Source organism: Theobroma cacao, chromosome 8, assembly GCF_000208745.1.
Source record: "Theobroma cacao cultivar B97-61/B2 chromosome 8, Criollo_cocoa_genome_V2, whole genome shotgun sequence".
NCBI classification, from domain to species: Eukaryota; Viridiplantae; Streptophyta; class Magnoliopsida; order Malvales; family Malvaceae; genus Theobroma; species Theobroma cacao.
In genome coordinates, this window is record NC_030857.1 from 15,520,490 (window position 1) to 15,537,415 (window position 16,926).

General features: G+C 34.4%; 1 protein-coding gene across 2 annotated transcripts; it reads left to right on the forward strand.

Annotated features, from left to right (window-relative positions):
- Window positions 741-12,433, forward strand: LOC18592925 (eukaryotic translation initiation factor 2D). 2 transcript variants are annotated; one of them, XM_018126116.1, is made up of 9 exons: window positions 741-1,045; window positions 1,181-1,292; window positions 3,699-3,889; window positions 4,001-4,095; window positions 4,174-4,596; window positions 8,723-8,831; window positions 10,004-10,649; window positions 12,132-12,266; window positions 12,342-12,433. In XM_018126116.1, the coding sequence occupies exons 1-8, from the start codon at window positions 911-913 to the stop codon at window positions 12,251-12,253; spliced, it is 1,833 nt and encodes a 610-aa protein (XP_017981605.1). In that variant the 5' UTR covers window positions 741-910; the 3' UTR covers window positions 12,254-12,266; window positions 12,342-12,433. The 2 variants fall into 2 exon arrangements, with proteins under 2 accessions (XP_017981605.1, XP_017981604.1); XM_018126115.1 differs by having other exon boundaries at window positions 12,132-12,433.

Here is a 16,926-nt window from a genome sequence, read left to right on the forward strand (position 1 = left end):
AATCCTGAGAACAGCACTGAACCAAACATCAGGCTGCGTCACTGTAACTTGGTTGTGTTCCATTTCTTTACTTTCTAAGTGTTTTATTTTATGCTAAACCCACAATTTTTAATTAATGACACTAATGATTTTACCAAATGCCACTTTTATGAAACCAAAAAAAAAAATTTTAAACTTTTTAGAGATATTAAAATATTTAATGACTAATTAACTGTTATTAATTAAACTATTATTTATCATTTTATGTTGCTCAAGTGCTGTTGTGACACTGTTGTGGTACCTAATAATAAATGATGATGTTTTACAATGACATTGTTTTGTGGTATTTTCACTTTTTACATAGTGTTAAGTTACATAAGTATGTCCAAGTGATATTTTTTATTAATGGTAATTAATTAAGAATGTATTTAATATAAAATAAAAATAAAAAATTTGATTGAAAACCATAAAAAAATTTATTTGAATTTGAATGATATATAATAATTTAATTAATTAAAAATTTATTTAATTTAAAATAAAAATAAAAAATTTATTTAAATTTTCTTATAAAATATAATTGAATAACTCTTTCAAATATTATGATATAAAAATCCCTTTCTCTGCGTGAGATTACATGTTATAATTACAAAGGCAATACTTATAATAATAATAATTAAAAAGTAAAATAATTTCAAAATTTTGAATATATATATATATATATATATCAAAAAATATATTTACCAAGAAAATGAATGCACAAATCATAGCATAGGTTTAAACCGGATACTTCCGGACAAAGCTACATCCAGAAAAGGAAAAATCTCTTAAAACACTTGAAAACTCAAAAACCCTTGGGAGCCATCATCTTACACTTCCTGCCGGATTGTTATAAGTCTTTCATTTCGATCAACAAAAGAAAGAGTGCAAAGAAATGTTCAAGAAGGCAGTAGAAGCAAAGGCCCACCAGAGGCTATCTGGGGCTGACAGGAAGAAGCTGAAGCGGACACTAAGAGACAGATTTCCCACAGCTTCTGATGCCGACATCGATGCCTTGCTTCCTCCCAAGGTGCCCATCTTTCATTTTTTTGTTGTCTTCTGATTGAAAATCCTTTTCATTTATACCCTACATCTTCATTCATGCACTGATTCTTTCTTTGCCGTTTTTCTTTTAATTTTTTTGATGGGGGTTTTTGCATATTAGACTGAGATAACAGTTGCAAAGTTTCAAAATCGAGCCCATGTGTATGGTGTAGAAGGTGGGTTTCCAGTGTTCTTCGATGTTGATGGGCGAGGCACAGAAATTTACCCCACTGGTATGTTAGTTTTTTCTCCATCCCTGCTTATTTTTACGCTTCCCTTATTATTATTTTGCTAGCTTTGATGTATTGGGTAGTTTTGATTTCATTTGCAACGTTGGAGACTTGGCGTCTCGTGGATAAGAAGGGGTTTATCAAAAGTTTCTGTTATTGCATTGATGGGGTTGGGAAAGCTAAAATTGTTAGTAAATATGAAATTTTGTTTTAAATGTAGGTATTGAATTGATATCAACTAGAAAGCTTTCTTTCCAGTGTTGCGGCTAATAAAAACCAAAGAATTCTTATAGATGACTGGACGCTTACTCCTTACATGGCAAAGATATTTGTTCTCTTAATGTTCTTACTTTCTATGTTGCATTCATTTATGTCGAGTAAATTAATAAACATAAAAGAGTATTGTTAGAGAAATGATTGTGATTTGTGAGTGCTTGGAATTTCTAATGTGGACTGTATTGGGACTGATCCACATCTAGAGTAGGAGGAAAGATATTTTATAAATAAAAGTAAAAATAATGATTGTGATTGAAGTGGTAATCATACTGTGAATATTTTACTACCAGCTTTAATTGTGTTTTAGATTCTCTTGATTCTAGCTTTCTACAAGTTTTGTATCTGAAGTTGCATTGATGTTATGAAATTTGTTTCATAAGACAACTTTTCTTGCCAGCATTGTGCTACCTAGTGTCTGTACTGCATAGTCAGAAGGAACCAAGTGAATGAAGTTTTGAGTTGTGTTCTCCATACATTTCTGAATGAGCATTGATGGAAAACGGAATAGACTGAAGGAATTATCCTTGAATTTAGTCTAGTGAAGGCAATTTAACATTTTCTTTTCTTCCATGTTCTTTTGGTACAATAGGCCTTTATTTGTTGTATACTGTCAATGAACTTGAACTACAGCAGGAGTTTTAATTAGTTAGTGAGTTAGATATTGGGATCACCACAATAGGTGAGCACATCAATAGGATGATTCTTATAAAATTCTTTACCATTTATAGAGATAGCTGGGCCTCTTCAATATTTAATTGAGATTAAATTTACTCTATGGAGATCTTTCTAAGGGTTCTCTTGTTTTTGTGGCGAAGGTGCTAGGGATATATAAGTACCGTGTTGGTGGGGATGGAAACTGTTGCTTTTAAATTCTTCTTATTCTATTCTTGTGCTTGAGGAGGAAGAGACTTTCCAAATGTTGTTGAGAGAGCTATATAGGCTAACTCAGAGAGCAAGTTTCAAGTACTCCTCTTTTACAGACTTTGTTACCTATGACTGAGTTTTAAACCCGTGCGATTCCAGAATACAAGTTATAAAATGTATAAAGAAACCATAATTTATATTTGATTGGGTATATATCTTGAGACTGCACTAGGATCTCTTGGACTTAAGCATAACAAATATACAGAAAAACTAAATGGAAAAAGAAAAACATAACTCAAATGGAAATAAAAAACATAAGGCTAATCAAAATTTACCATGTAGTACAAATAAAGCCAAATGGAATGCTTCATGAAAAAAACAAATGGAGTGTGTGTGTGGAAATAAAAAACATAAGGCTAATCAAAATTTACCATGTTGTACAAATAAAGCCAAATGGAATGCTTCATGAAAAAAACAAATGGTGTGTGTGCGTGTGCGCGCGTGCGTGCGTGCGTGTGTGTGTGTGTGTGCGTGTGCGTGTGCGTGTGCGTGTGTGCGTGCGTGTGTGTGTGTGTGTGAACTGAATCTAGAAAAAGAGTGAAGCATACATTCAAATCCATATTCTAACCCATGTGGTAGACTCTTATTTATAGTAGTCAAAATAAATGTAAAAGGTAAGGATATTGAAGATTTAAAATGGAATAAATATAATTAATTTAGTCAGGATATTTTTTTCAATGTTTTTGTGGACTTGACTTAAATTAACATAAAGCCAAGACAACATGAAATTGATGAAAATCCCTGGTTTGTCTGACTTGGCTTGGTTGGTAGTTTTGTACATGACATAACTTGCTTCAATAGAACTCAATCTAATAAATAAATATGTCAAAGAAAGGCGGAGGAATTGTCAACCTGAATTCGAATTTATTAAATGTAAACCCAACTTGAGATAAATGTTTTCTGGGTGTATTAATGTCTTAAAACAATAATCATAGTATACAAGCAAGCTATAATTGAAGTAGTGATCGTCTAATTTTATGGAGTGGTGAGTAAACAAGGTTTTTGTTATTCCCCCATAGTTATCCTTAGCATGCCACTGGGCATGATTTTTTTTCCCTTAAGTGAAGAGCATTGGAATGTTAAAGATATTAACCTCGCAAAAGTTTTATTCAGAAAACTCAAATGGTGAAGTTCTTACATTATGTTCATGTTTTATATGCATTTTTCCTGGTTTTAGTATTTTGTTATCTAAAACTTTCCCTCTTGCAGTTTTTGCTCTCTGGAAGGTCCCTGAACTTATGCCTTCTTTTATGCTTAAGGGGGGTGAGGTTTCTCGATTTGTCATAGGAGGGGCAGATCTGATGTTCCCTGGTATTAGTGTGGCTGCTGAAGGTCTACCTTCATTTTCAGCTGGGGAGCCATGGGCGGTAAAAGTTCCTGGCAATCCAGCACCTATTGCAGTAAGCTTTTTTAGAAATTTTATCTGTTTTTTCTTTGCTAGCTCTCTATACTTCACATTGCATATTAATCTATGTAGTCAGGAATGGTAAAAGTTGATTTGTATTATGCAGGTTGGATCCACCACTATGAGCAGCACCGAAGCATTAAAAGCTGGTTTGCGTGGGAAGGCTTTAAGGATAATGCACTATTATCGTGACTTACTTTGGCAAGTATAGCTGGAAACTAACTGAGAAGTTGGTTAAAGTGTGGCTTCATCATTGACATGCCTGTGGGATCTTTGCAGGGAATCGGTTGAGGGCCATTATGTTCCTAATGCAGGTTTCTTGGAGGATGCTGTCTTTGAGGATCCTTCCTTTTTGTCATCAAATCAACCTTCTGATTCATCTGAAGGTGCTGCTGATGGGTCTGATGCTCAACAAAGTGGCATTAACAATGAAGATATCGGGGAATCTGTTAATGTAAATGATGTTGTTTCTGAAAGATTAGCTGCCTCAACACAAAATTATTCTGAGAATGCTGCAGAAGAAATTACCCCAGATGTGAGTGATTTGAAGTTATCAGAAAATGTTGCTGCTACTGAGTCAAATACTGGGCACAATTCTCTCTCTACTGAGGGAGTGGATTCCCATTTGGACAGATGCCTTTTGCAGGCCTTGCATACGACGGTAAAGGATAAAGACCTTCCGATGCCTGGAAGCACATTGTGGTAAGATACTTAAATTTATATTCATGCACCTATATTCCCCCTCTCGTTGCTCCTTCCTCTCTCCCTCTGTGACACTTGTTGGGCACATGAAAGCGTATGCAATCATGAATAATATTTATGAAAAAACTAAAGAGTAGCTGTATCTAGATTGTCTATTCAAAAAACAAGAACTACGTCAAAGAGTACCTAAATTTTCTTTCATGCAGTGATAGCATTACTAGTTTATAAATTCTTGGTTTGGTTAGCTTCATGGTTTGTTTGTATTTTTTGTTTCTTATGAAAAGAATTGAGGTTTCAATAAAAAGAGAAAAAAACAAATAAAGGGCATGACATTATATGGACATGTACAGGAAATGAAGATTCAGCATGGTATAGGTGGATTGTGTGAATAAATTCATTGAGGCATGAAACAGATGCAAGTTTGCAAATATGGGGATGATACGATAATATTCATTGGGACGTGAAATGAATCAGGGTGCAAACTCGAATTACTATTTTCTTCATTCTTCTTTCATGGATTTATCTCACATTTTGTCCATGGGTCAGTACGTAAATTCTTAATAGTTTTACTGTTGATTTTTTTTATTATCTTTATAAATATATTTGCCTCTCTTTCATTTAGGGGCTTAAAAGAAGGTAGAAAAGGCATCTCTTTCTTCTTCACTTGTCTCACATTTCTTCATTGCTTCTCGGTTATTTGTCTATTTGAAGGCATAATGATGTAGCCGAAAAAGGTTTAGGGCAATTAGAACTCAACAATTAAGGCTAGAATAGGGTTGATTGTGTTGGAACAATAAAAAGATAATTGGGTTTTCAAAGAAACCTCTTGAATAAATATTCAAAATAACAAAAGATGATAATAATAATCTTCTACCTAAGATACCTATTTATAATAGTTAAGATAAATCCTAATCAAATAGTAATCTTAATCCTAAATAAAGACTTAAAGTACTAAAATTCTAATAAAGATAGGAAAAAGAATCTCAAACTAAATAAAATAAAATAAAATCCTAAACTAACTAAAATACTAAATAAATTTTCATATGCGCCTGCATCACATAATACCAAAATAAGCCCTCAAACTTCAATCATAAATGGAAATCAACCCTCTATTTTATATTGCATGAATTTAAAATTATAAACTGATGAAGAACAAGTAGGGAAAGAGAAAGAAAGTGGAAATTTGGAGGAAAAATCAGAGAAGCAATTAGGAACATAGGAAATTAAGGAAGAAATAGAACTAGGGAAGAAGAAAAACCAGAAAAGAATCAATAGAGGAAGGAATCTCAATAGTCAATACCTCAAAATCTCAAATATTCATCATCCAAAACCTAATCAAAATTAAAAGAACATAGGTATTTATAACTAAATATGAAAACCTAATAAAATGCAAATACCAAATATAACCTGATTAAAATAACCCTAATAAAATAGAAGGCCTCAACAATTCTCTATTATTGCCCCCATTTGAAAGAACTCAACTCCGGAGTGTTGGAATGCAAATATTGTTTTGCTTCAGGAAAAGCCATAGGTAGAAAAATGAAGGGCCTTTCTAATGAACAAGAGTTAGTGATAGTTGTCTAGACAAGAAGCAACAAGTGTATTGCAAAGAATTATTGCCACAAGTAAAATGCATCTAGGATGACTAGCATACAAAAAAAAAAAAAAAAGGCTCAATAGCATCCCATTGAGGTAATGCATTTTCCACATGAAAAACATGACTAACATTCAAGTGGTTAGGCCCTGTCTTAAAAAAAAAAAAACATATTCAAGTGGTTAGGGAAAGTAAATAAATATGCATTAAGTCCAAGTTGTGGGAGGAAGAAATATGGGTAAATGGATTGGGCACTCAATTTAAATGTTCAAGAGGGATGCAAACCGTGACACAGTCAGCAGCATCAAATTTCTTAATCCTACCATGCATGTCCATAGTAAAACTAAAATCCTCATAATTTGCCAATTTTTTGTCTAATCCAACATGAGATCAAAAATATGTTGGACAAAGAATCTTAAAGTATTAAAAAGCAAAGTGTCATGTCAAGAAATAAAATCAAAAGGCATGTGGGATTGGTTTAAGAGAGGCAAGAAAATGATCTCTTGTGAAGCTATGTGACCTCTACCATGACAATTAAAACACTTACCACTAAGATTAAGTGAAGAAAATTCCTTAGTCTTAGTAGTGCTATCATTTCTAAGCTTTGAGAATGAGACTCCCAGATTGATCAGGAATATCAAATTGAAAAGAAGTCCTAAAACCATTTCTTTGCTTTTAATTTAAAATCTTCTTCCCAAAAATGTTGTAGCCCTGATTTTACCTCAAAAAAATAGATGCCTTAACCACTGAGATGACCTCTTGTAGAGGGAGAATAACTGCTTTTTATTTTTCAACTTGGCAGAAAAAATCCTAAAACCATTTCTCAAAAAAAAAAAAAACTAAAAATGTTGAATAAAAAATTTTCATTCTTTTTTGTTGTTTTTCTCTTCTTTCTTCTCTTCCGTTTTCTTCCTTTCTTGTTCTCTTCCCAATTGACAAGATTGTTGGTATGATATAAAGCCTTTTCACTTTAAAATTGGGGTCTGCTAATTTAATCTTGCATATGTTGCTAGACTTAGCTTGACCTGGATTTGGTGTCCACGATGCTGGCGTGGATTTATTAATGGTTTTAGGGTTTTTTTTTATTTTTATTTTTGGAAGATGTTGTTATAGGGTTTCTTTGTTAGGTTAAAAAAACTTAACTTTTGGTCCAACTCTTGTTTTTGTTGTTTAAATAATTTTTTGGTTGCTACTGAAGCAGAGATAAAATGAGTTAGTGCGCTGCCATCTCTATTGGACTCAATTTCACTCATTTTCAAATTAAATGGTCATAATTTCAAGAGAATAAGAGTTTATAACCTTGATTTCATGCAATAAAATATAAAGGGTTGATTTCCATTTTTGAGTGAAGTTTGAGGGCTTATTTGAGTATTTTGCCCAATTTAAAACATTATTTGAAGATCCTGTACGCGTTTTCTTCTTTTAGTTATTTGACTAAGGAACTAGACCTTTATCCATTTATTATAATGTAATGTTAGTCTGATTTGTACAAATAGGCACCATGAAAAGTTATGGTTCTAAACCTTTTTTCCTCACAAATTTGTTTGAGCTGCCTTGACCTTGTTTTTTCTTACTTATAAACTTTCTTTATTTTTCATGAGATCATGGTTTCTGAACAATGAGTGAAGATTATCCTTTCTAGATTTGATGAAATATGATACCTAAAATGTGGGATTCTTTTGCTATTATACCATGAAGCACAGATACTTTGGAATCGCAAGTGTACCAGTCTTGTGTCTGTGTCCAATGTGGATATGCTTTCGACACACTGGGATATGTATTTAATACGGAGAGTCTTGCCATAAAGAAATGAAAGTATTAGGATTTGGCCAAGACATGCCTGACACTGGCTGGATATGGCAGTGAGATGACAAAAAATTATAGCTGTCCATTTGCACAAATAGGCAGAAGAGGAGAGAGAAATGTTAAGGACAGATTGACCTTCCTGTGCTTTGTGCTCAGATTAGAGATAAAAGTCGATTTTAAGGTGATGTAATCAAGGGAATGGATGGAGTTGCAGCACTGCATTGCTGAACCAGGGCAGTTGCTGTGTTGATGAAGATGTAGAAAACTTTTTTTATAGTTGGCAACTTAACTATAAAATTGGGCTGGGTCAAGTGGGCTTTTGGTTGAAAGGTTTTAAAGTTTATTGGGTTACATCTTCTAAGCCTAAAGCAGTTGGGCCATATTAATTTGCATTATGTCTGATACACTTTTGACAAAATATTTTCTAGACAAATTTAATAAAATTTTGTAAGACTTTGTATTATATATTATTTATGTCAAAATTAACGAAATTATATATAATAAATATATATTTATAATTTCAATATTGTTTTGTCCAAGCCATATCAGACCTGTGCCTTGTGTCTGTATCTGTGCTGCCTAGCTATTATATTGCTTTAGATGATTTGCGATTGCATAGATGTCAATTTTATGTCTAGACATGCTTGCTTTATGCTCATTATTGGACCAGGCATCATTGTTTTCTCCAATTTCATACTTTCCAGACGTTGTTTGTGATTGGTGCAGGTCAAACCATGTGTTAGCTTGTAGACCTTCAGGAATCACATTAGATATCAAGAAGTCATCTCATAAGAAGTTATCAAAGTGGCTACAAGCCAAATCATCCACAGGACTGGTTTGTTTCCTACATTTTCTCGTAAAAGTAGTGCTCTGATAGTTTAGAAACTAGGTCTACTTATCCTATTTTATTTAGTTTGTTTTATTTTTCCATTCAGATTTTACTCAGTTTTTTTTTAGATCAAACCCTCTTAACGGTGAAGGTTAACAAACATGAAAGAGGGCATTATTTGGGGGTTAAATGAGCTAGCCTTTATCTTTTGATGTAGCAAGTATCATTAGCCCTGACGTGATTTGAAATATGACCTTTTGGCTCTAAAATGGGATATGTCCTTTGATGCTTCTGTGGGTTAAAATATGCTGTCTTTGGATTTTGCATGAAGTATGGAAGTAAAGTTACGACAGAAAAGAAAGTTAAATGGTGAAATTTCTTGCTAAAAGGTATCCACTAAGATGCAACTAATGTTCGTTTGGTAGATGCAGGATATGAAGTTACACTAAGGATTGTCTTAGAGTAGCTTCATACTCCCTTGAGCAACTATGCTAAAATGAATAGGAAGTTTTATGAGCTTGTCTTCTCTTTTATGTGTTGGTTCAATGTATGAAGCTCGCATGTAGTTTCATTATATTGAAGAAAATCGATACATTGGTAAAAACTGATGTTTTTATTCTGATCTATAGGTTGGCTTCATCATTCCTTTTGCTACTGATCTATTATTGCAGTGGGAAGTAGGGTTCTATGATTTGACATTTTATGAATTTAGGCATTAAAAGGAATAAAAAAAGTTGGAGCTTTTATGAGGTAGGAACTTTCCAAGAAAGATGGTTCTCAACTTCTGATTGTTACAGAGAAACAAAACATTTTTAGAAAGAAGAATTTGTTCTGCTTGAAAAATTTGCTGTCACTAGAGAAATTACACCACATGGTGCAGTTGCATATAATTCTTGAAAAATGGCCAACTCCCATAATGAGGCATGAAAGTTTTAGTCTAACTTCAAATTGGTGAAGTCTCCTTTCATATTTAATTCATCTAATAGTGTTGGTTATGGTGGCCTGAGATTGATAAAAAAAGAAAAAAGGTAAACCCACAATTTTCTAGGTGGTTAAAATCCTGATCAAGCAGTCAAAGCCTATATCAACCACAGCCTTCTCTCTAAAATGGGTTGCTTTATATTTTCTTATTCATTATTTTATTTTTTATTTCTTGATCATTGTTACTGCTATAACAGATTGTGGTAAAAGAAGACAAGTACAAAAAGGAAGCTATGTTAATTTCTGTTAACCGTGCTCACCCAGACTACTTATCATTCAAGCCAGAAAAACGACCAGTAGAGAAAGTTGATCAGGCTGGTGATAGTGCTGCTAGTGAATGTCTTTCACAAAAGGTGCTTGAAGTGGTAGAGGTCTATAAATCCAGTGTGCATGTTAAGCCCATTTTTGCTTCTGTTGGAGCTGACACTGGGAAACTGTACTCAGCTTCTGAGGCTTCTGATATTGTCTTCAAGTACATTGAGAAAGAAAATCTGGTGAAGCAAACAAACAAAGCAATCATGGTTTTAGATGCAACTTTGTGTGATGCATTGTTTAAGGGAGCCATCAAGAAAGGTTCAACTTATCCAACTGAGATCCACAAGAAAGATTTAGGATCAACATTTATAAGCCGCATGCAGGCCCACCACATCGTGACTAGAGGAAGTGAGTCAGCTGTGCGGAAAGGTGCTTTGAAAACAGTGCAGATAGTGACAGAACGAAGGCAAGGTAACAAAAAGGTGACAAAAGTTTCAGGTTTGGAAACTTTCCTCGTGGATGCTGAAGCATTGGCATCAGAGCTACAGAAGAAGTTTGCTTGCAGTACAACGGTGGCAGAATTGCCAGGTTGGTTTTCTCTTCGTTTTTGACATATTTCATCATATTGCTTGGTGGTCAGTATAGAATTAGTAGAGCTCTCCACGGACTTGGATAACTGCCCTAGTGCAGTACAATGACAATTATATTAAATAACAAATCTTCCAAAATCTTCCTTCCCGGGCGTCAATTTTCATTCCCTAGTGCAGTACAATGACAATTATATTAAATAACAAATCTTCCAAAATCTTCCTTCCCCGGTGTCAATATTCATTCTTCCTCTCTAGCATGTTTTTTGATGTGGGGTGGGGGAGATAAGTACTCTGCATCTTCTTTTGGATTGCTTGCTCCATCTCTCATCGTTTCACACATTGTCAAGTTTTTGACATGAATTCTCTCATCGTCAATTTGTTTTTTTTTTTAAAGAACAAAATCATCACTGGCTTTGGCCAGCACTTACCATTTCACACATTTCAAGTTGTTGCCATGACTTAACTCTTGATCATTTCTTTTTAGAACAAAATCATCATTAATGCTGGCCTCCACGACATCACCTTATCACCTTCAATTCCTACTCAATATTATGTTCACTTCATTAATAAAATCAAATGCTATGAACAGGTCTTATGTTAGACTAGTAACACCATGTAATTTTCTTAACTGTTGGCAGAAGGATACATTAATTTTTTTTTTTTTTTTAAAAAGGAGGCTTTGGTCATAATTTTGGGAAAAAGAAATGAAGAAACTGGATGTGAGGTGGAGCTGAAGGAGGGAAGATTTTAGATTAGTTGAGACGTGGAAAGTAGAAATGAGGAAAGAATAACACTAATCTGAGTCCATCTGTGCTTGGAAGTTGCAAGTGAGAGAAAAAGAGCCAAAAAATCTGTTAGAACTTAAATGAGTGAGAGTTGTGGGAGAGAGAGCATGAGAAGAACAGAGGTAGAAACCAGGAAAAAAAAAGAAAGCTGCTGTTGTAAAACTTCTTTCCACATGAAACTTATAAAGTCCCACTAGTCTATTTCTTCACAAGAACATATATAGACCTTATGGATCAAAGAGTTAAACTGGTTGACCGGGACTTGCCAACCTGAACAGTTGCTCGCAAGACTCGAGGATTAAGATGGAAAGAATGTTCAAGTAGTCTTTCTTTATGCTTTTCATGTTTCTTTTTAGATAGTTTCCTTGTCACAAGCATTTACATAAAAAAGTCCTACTAGTCTATTTCATCACAAGAACATATTTGGACCTTATGGATCAAACAGTTAAAACTGTTGGCTGAGCAAAAAATGGTTAAACTGCTGATCTGGAACTGCCGACCTGAACAGTTGCTTGCAAGAATCAAGAATCAAGATCGAAAGAAGGTTCAAGTAGTCTTTCATTATGCTTTTCATGTTGCATTTTGATTAGTTTCCTTGTCACATGCATTCACTTGCAATTTGAAGAAGCACATGAATGGCAAGAAATGCACTGTTTTAGTTTTACTGAAATATACTTGAATTTTTTCTCTTATAGGTAAGAAAGGGCATGAGGTTCTTATCCAAGGTGGGGTGATTGATGATGTTGCAAGACATCTGGTTGAACAATATGGAATCCCAAAGAGATACATTGAATTTCTTGATAAAACCAGGAAATAAGAAGTGATAAATGGTTAGTTTGTCTTCCTATAAAGTTGTCCATGGTTGCTTGTGTAGGGATTTTGAAGTACTCTTGGTTTATGTTCAGTGAAAAGGTCAATGTGATGATGCTGTAGTTTGTCAATACATTGGAAATTTGTTATGTTCTTATACAAAGGTGGCGTTTGTTATGTTCTTATACAAAGGTGGCGTTTGGAATGAGAGATGTACATTCACATTTTTTAAAATGTGCTAAATTAAATTACATTGTAGTTAATCAACACAATATAAGATTGCAATGCAATCACGTTACATTGAGTTGATGGATGTAATGTGATTATATTGAAAAATCAATGCAATCTTTATTATTATTATTTTTTTTTTGAAAGACTGAAGTTTCTTTGTTAATGAGGATGGAAAAATCCTCTTCAAAAGAACATCATTAAAGACTCAATGATTTGTGGGCTATACCTGGACACGAAAAGCAAGTATAATCTCCAAATCTTCCTCACAACTACCCACAAAAACCCACCACATAAAAATCAAGTTACAAAACACTTCCATAAAACAGAGACCTGCACACTTCTACCTAAACTAAACCCATTAAGTCATGGCAGCATAACACAATAGAAGAAGACTGTCCTACCTTTGAAAACCATAAAACCTTTTACAGACAATCAAGAAGCACAAAAGAACCTTAATAAGGAGCAAAAACATCAGCCATCTGGTCAAAGCTCGTAGGACGTTGGTACCTCACTAGCTAGAATTTTCCTCACCAGTTCCTAAAATCTGCGGAAGGTCTCGCCACCTATTGACCCTTGCGTAAAAGGTCTCTCAAGTCATTCCGCTACTTCAACTGTCAATTGCTTGAAATTATGATTAAAGTCGGAAACTGAAACCCCTTCAATCTTGGCACAGTGTTTCTTAAAGTGCTTAGCCACTTGTTCTTTAATTTCGTCCGGATCCTCGATATCTTGCCCATTAACTCTAATCTTCATAATCTTGTTAGTTCATCTCTTTGCTGGCGCCATCGCATGAAAGTATCTTGTGTTTTATCCCCTTTCGTTATCCACTTCACCTTTGACTTTTGTCTCCATTCCTGTTCCTCTCTTCTGTACATCTCTCACAATATTGTTCGTTTTTCAATAATCTCTTGCCTTATGGCAACATCATTGTAATTTCTTTCTCTTTCCACTTTTAATATTTGGATGTCTTCCTCTAAAGTTTTTATTCTGTCTCTAACCTCCCCCATCTTTATTTTCTACCACTATTTAATTTTTGGTTTAAGATCTCTCAACCTCTTCCATAAACCATCTCCCACTTGTTCTCTCTTATTCCTTTTCGCTCAAAAACTAGTCACGAGCTTTTCGTCAACCAAGAACCTATCAAGTTTGCTCACCACAAATTCTTCACTATTTTTTACCCTGGTATACTTTTCACTTACCATGGGTAAATCAATCAACCCAATACCAATAATAAATTTTTCAAAATGAACAAATAATCTACTGATGTCTCCTATGCCTATTCTCTCTTCCTCATTCTTAACACAATTGAAGTCTCCTCCAATACACCATTTGACATCAACCCCATTTAATACCTCAGTTAGTTCAACCCAAAACAGTTTCCTTGCTTCGTCATCATTGGGAGCGTAAATGTTGCCAAGCCCTTGTTTTCTATTACTCTCTTAACAATTCCAATGATCAGCATGTAGTTTTTATTCTCGATTACCCTTTCAAGGTCAAATGCCTCTTCTTTTCACATGCTAATTATACCTCTTGAGTGTCTTTCAGATCTCACAACATATCCTTTAATATTATTTCTGCCCTAAAGCTTTGAAAAGAAATTACTCATAACCTCTTCCAACTTGGTTTCTTGCAGAAAAACCACATCCGATCTTGTTCTATTGATCACACTTCTTACTGCTCATTTCTTTTCCCCTATCCCAAGCCCTCTAATATTCCATGTCATGATAATCATAAAAACAAGGATTCACACACAAATAATAAGACCTTACTTTGCTGCATCCTTTAACTTGCCAATTCGTCTTCTTCTTCCAACCTAGAGAACACTTCCACAACTGCTTCTTTTCTTGGTTGGAATTCAAGATCCAATGCTCGACTTGTCTCCCACGTAGATTCTGCCTCTTGCCTAGTCGTTTGATTCCTTTGTCGAGAGTCCTCATTACTAACTACGTTAACTTCTACATCGTGCCTCAATTGCCTCTTACTTTTCAGCAGGTCATTGTCATTTTTTCTAGACCGCCTATTAAGGTTCTCACCCATTACTCTTCTACCAACAGAGGTACTACTTTCTCTTGTCTCTCTGCTCATATACTTTCTTTGTTGCACTGTCTCTATCCTTCCTCTACCTCTGGATCGCCCACGTCTCCCTCTACCCTTAGAAACACTCCTCTGGTTTCTCTTTTCAATTTCCCACCTGATTTACTTCATTTCTTTTTTTGCCCTTTGGATTCAATTGTAATGTCGTAGGTGTTTGCTTCCTTTCTCTTACTTTCCTTTGAGCTTGTGTCATCAATCACCTTTTTCTTAGATTCTTGCTTCAAGCCATTACTTCTCCTCTCCTTTCTCTCATCCCGTTATTTTCCCCAATTGCCTTCATTCTTGTTTTCCCCTGAACTGTTTGCAGCAACGACCTCCTCAGCTTATTGGCCTACCCTTCTTTTCTTTTTTTTTTATAATTGGGGGAGGAGGGATTCGAACCCTGCTATTTAGGCAGGGGGATAATGTACCAACCAATGAGTCAAATGCTCGGGTGCAATTGGCCTACCCCTTTTTTTCTTTGTTGTTTCCTTTCCCACACCCAACCCTTATCATTTATTGTTCTATCGCCCATTTTCAAGTTCTGCCTCCCATTTTTTCTATTCTTTTATGCAACCCATCATCACCGTTTTCCTTTGTCATCTGACCTAAATTTTTTTATTTTTGCTATGTTCAATTATCATACTTCCTCTTTCATTCCCAGCCCATGAACTTGGGCTTGTATTAGCTACTTTCACTAAGTCATTCACACCTCTGCTTGATTAGGCTTTACTTATTTCATTGTCCTTTTTGGGGCTCTTATTTTCCTTATCATTACAAAACCTTTCATTGTCCCCTTGGTTCCTCAACTATTCTCTGACCCATTCACATTTTTCAGGCCCCCAACCTCTCAAGTTCTTTTGCACGTTTATCTTCTCCATTTCAAATGTCAAATTTCCCTTCTTACTCTATTGTCCCTTTTCAGTTGATTTCTTGTTACTGTTGGTATTTGCCCTTGAGCCAATTGGATTGGTCAAGAAATATATATATATATATATTATCATTTAATGCATATTTAATTGCATAATTATATGTGATAGAAGTTTTTCTTCATGTTAGTGCAATAATAAGGAGTTATTAAGTACTAATTGGATGAAGCCCATGAAACATAAAGGCCTTGCAAGAGAATTGTAAAATTGTTACAATTATGAGATCACTATGCATCAAAGCCATGTTCCTAAAATTGTTCCTAGTCATTGTATCGTCAAAACAAGGTATTGACAATGCTCAAAGACTGGTACATGTTAAGCCTTTTTACTTAAGAAGTAAGCAATTGATCTCATAGATTGAAGTATATGGGATACTTGAGGATAACGCGTAGGTGCTTGTTAAAAAACAAGTTCACTGGACGTGACTTGTTATGAGAACTCCATTTGGTATTTCACTCAAGTGTCTATGAAAAATGTTCTCATGTGATAGTCGTGCAACTAATCCTTGACTTAAGACACCAAGTCATCTTGTATGGGGAATGACATACTTTGATTTCACCCCTACGGGTTGAAAGCAACTAGATGCCTAAACAGGGTGTTTTTGGGTATGCCATGAAGCATGCGAAGGTGAATGAGTGGTCAAGAGAGGATTCATCACCCCAAGTGATATGAGGGGATGTATCTCACTTGTTCTCAATTCTTGATTAACTTGTATAAAGCCTTTGGCCAAAGCATAATGAATTTGAGGAAAGTTAGTTTTCTAAATTCATAAGGTTAGTCATGAATTATAGGAACCAATATAGAATGTTATAAGTAGACACTGAGCCATGCTTAATAACATATCCGGGATATTTGATGAAATGACTGATTGCATTGAGAGGCTTATCAATGACGAGCTTTGTCAAATTTTTTAATTGACCATCTAACATTTGGGTGGTCATGATGTATTGCTAGATGTCGTTCATGATCTATAAATATAAATTAATTATCAAATTAATATTTGATTATGATTTATATTTTATTGCCAACATGTTAGAAGCCTAATGAGTCACACACATTAAGTGACATGATTGAGATTAAATAAAGACAATTAATTAAGTTGGGCTTAATTGAAAAATACCAAAATAAAGTGAGAAATTAATTAAGTTTTCAGATAATTAAATTAAAATACAACTATTGTATTTAGGTTACAAACTAGTTTGGCTATATAAATATATTATATTAGCAAACTAGAACTTGAAACCTCAACAAGAAAAAACTACTTCTCAACTGTTTCATAAAATAAGAAAAAGAAAAATAGTTTTCTTTGTCTGACAAAAATAAGATTCAGCAAGAATTTTGGTCATTTTGTTTTAGAAACAATACTTGCTACCACAATGAGAAGGTCTTATTCAGTTACTGTGTGGATTGCTGTTAGAAGCCAAACACTTGGATAGCTAAAGATTTG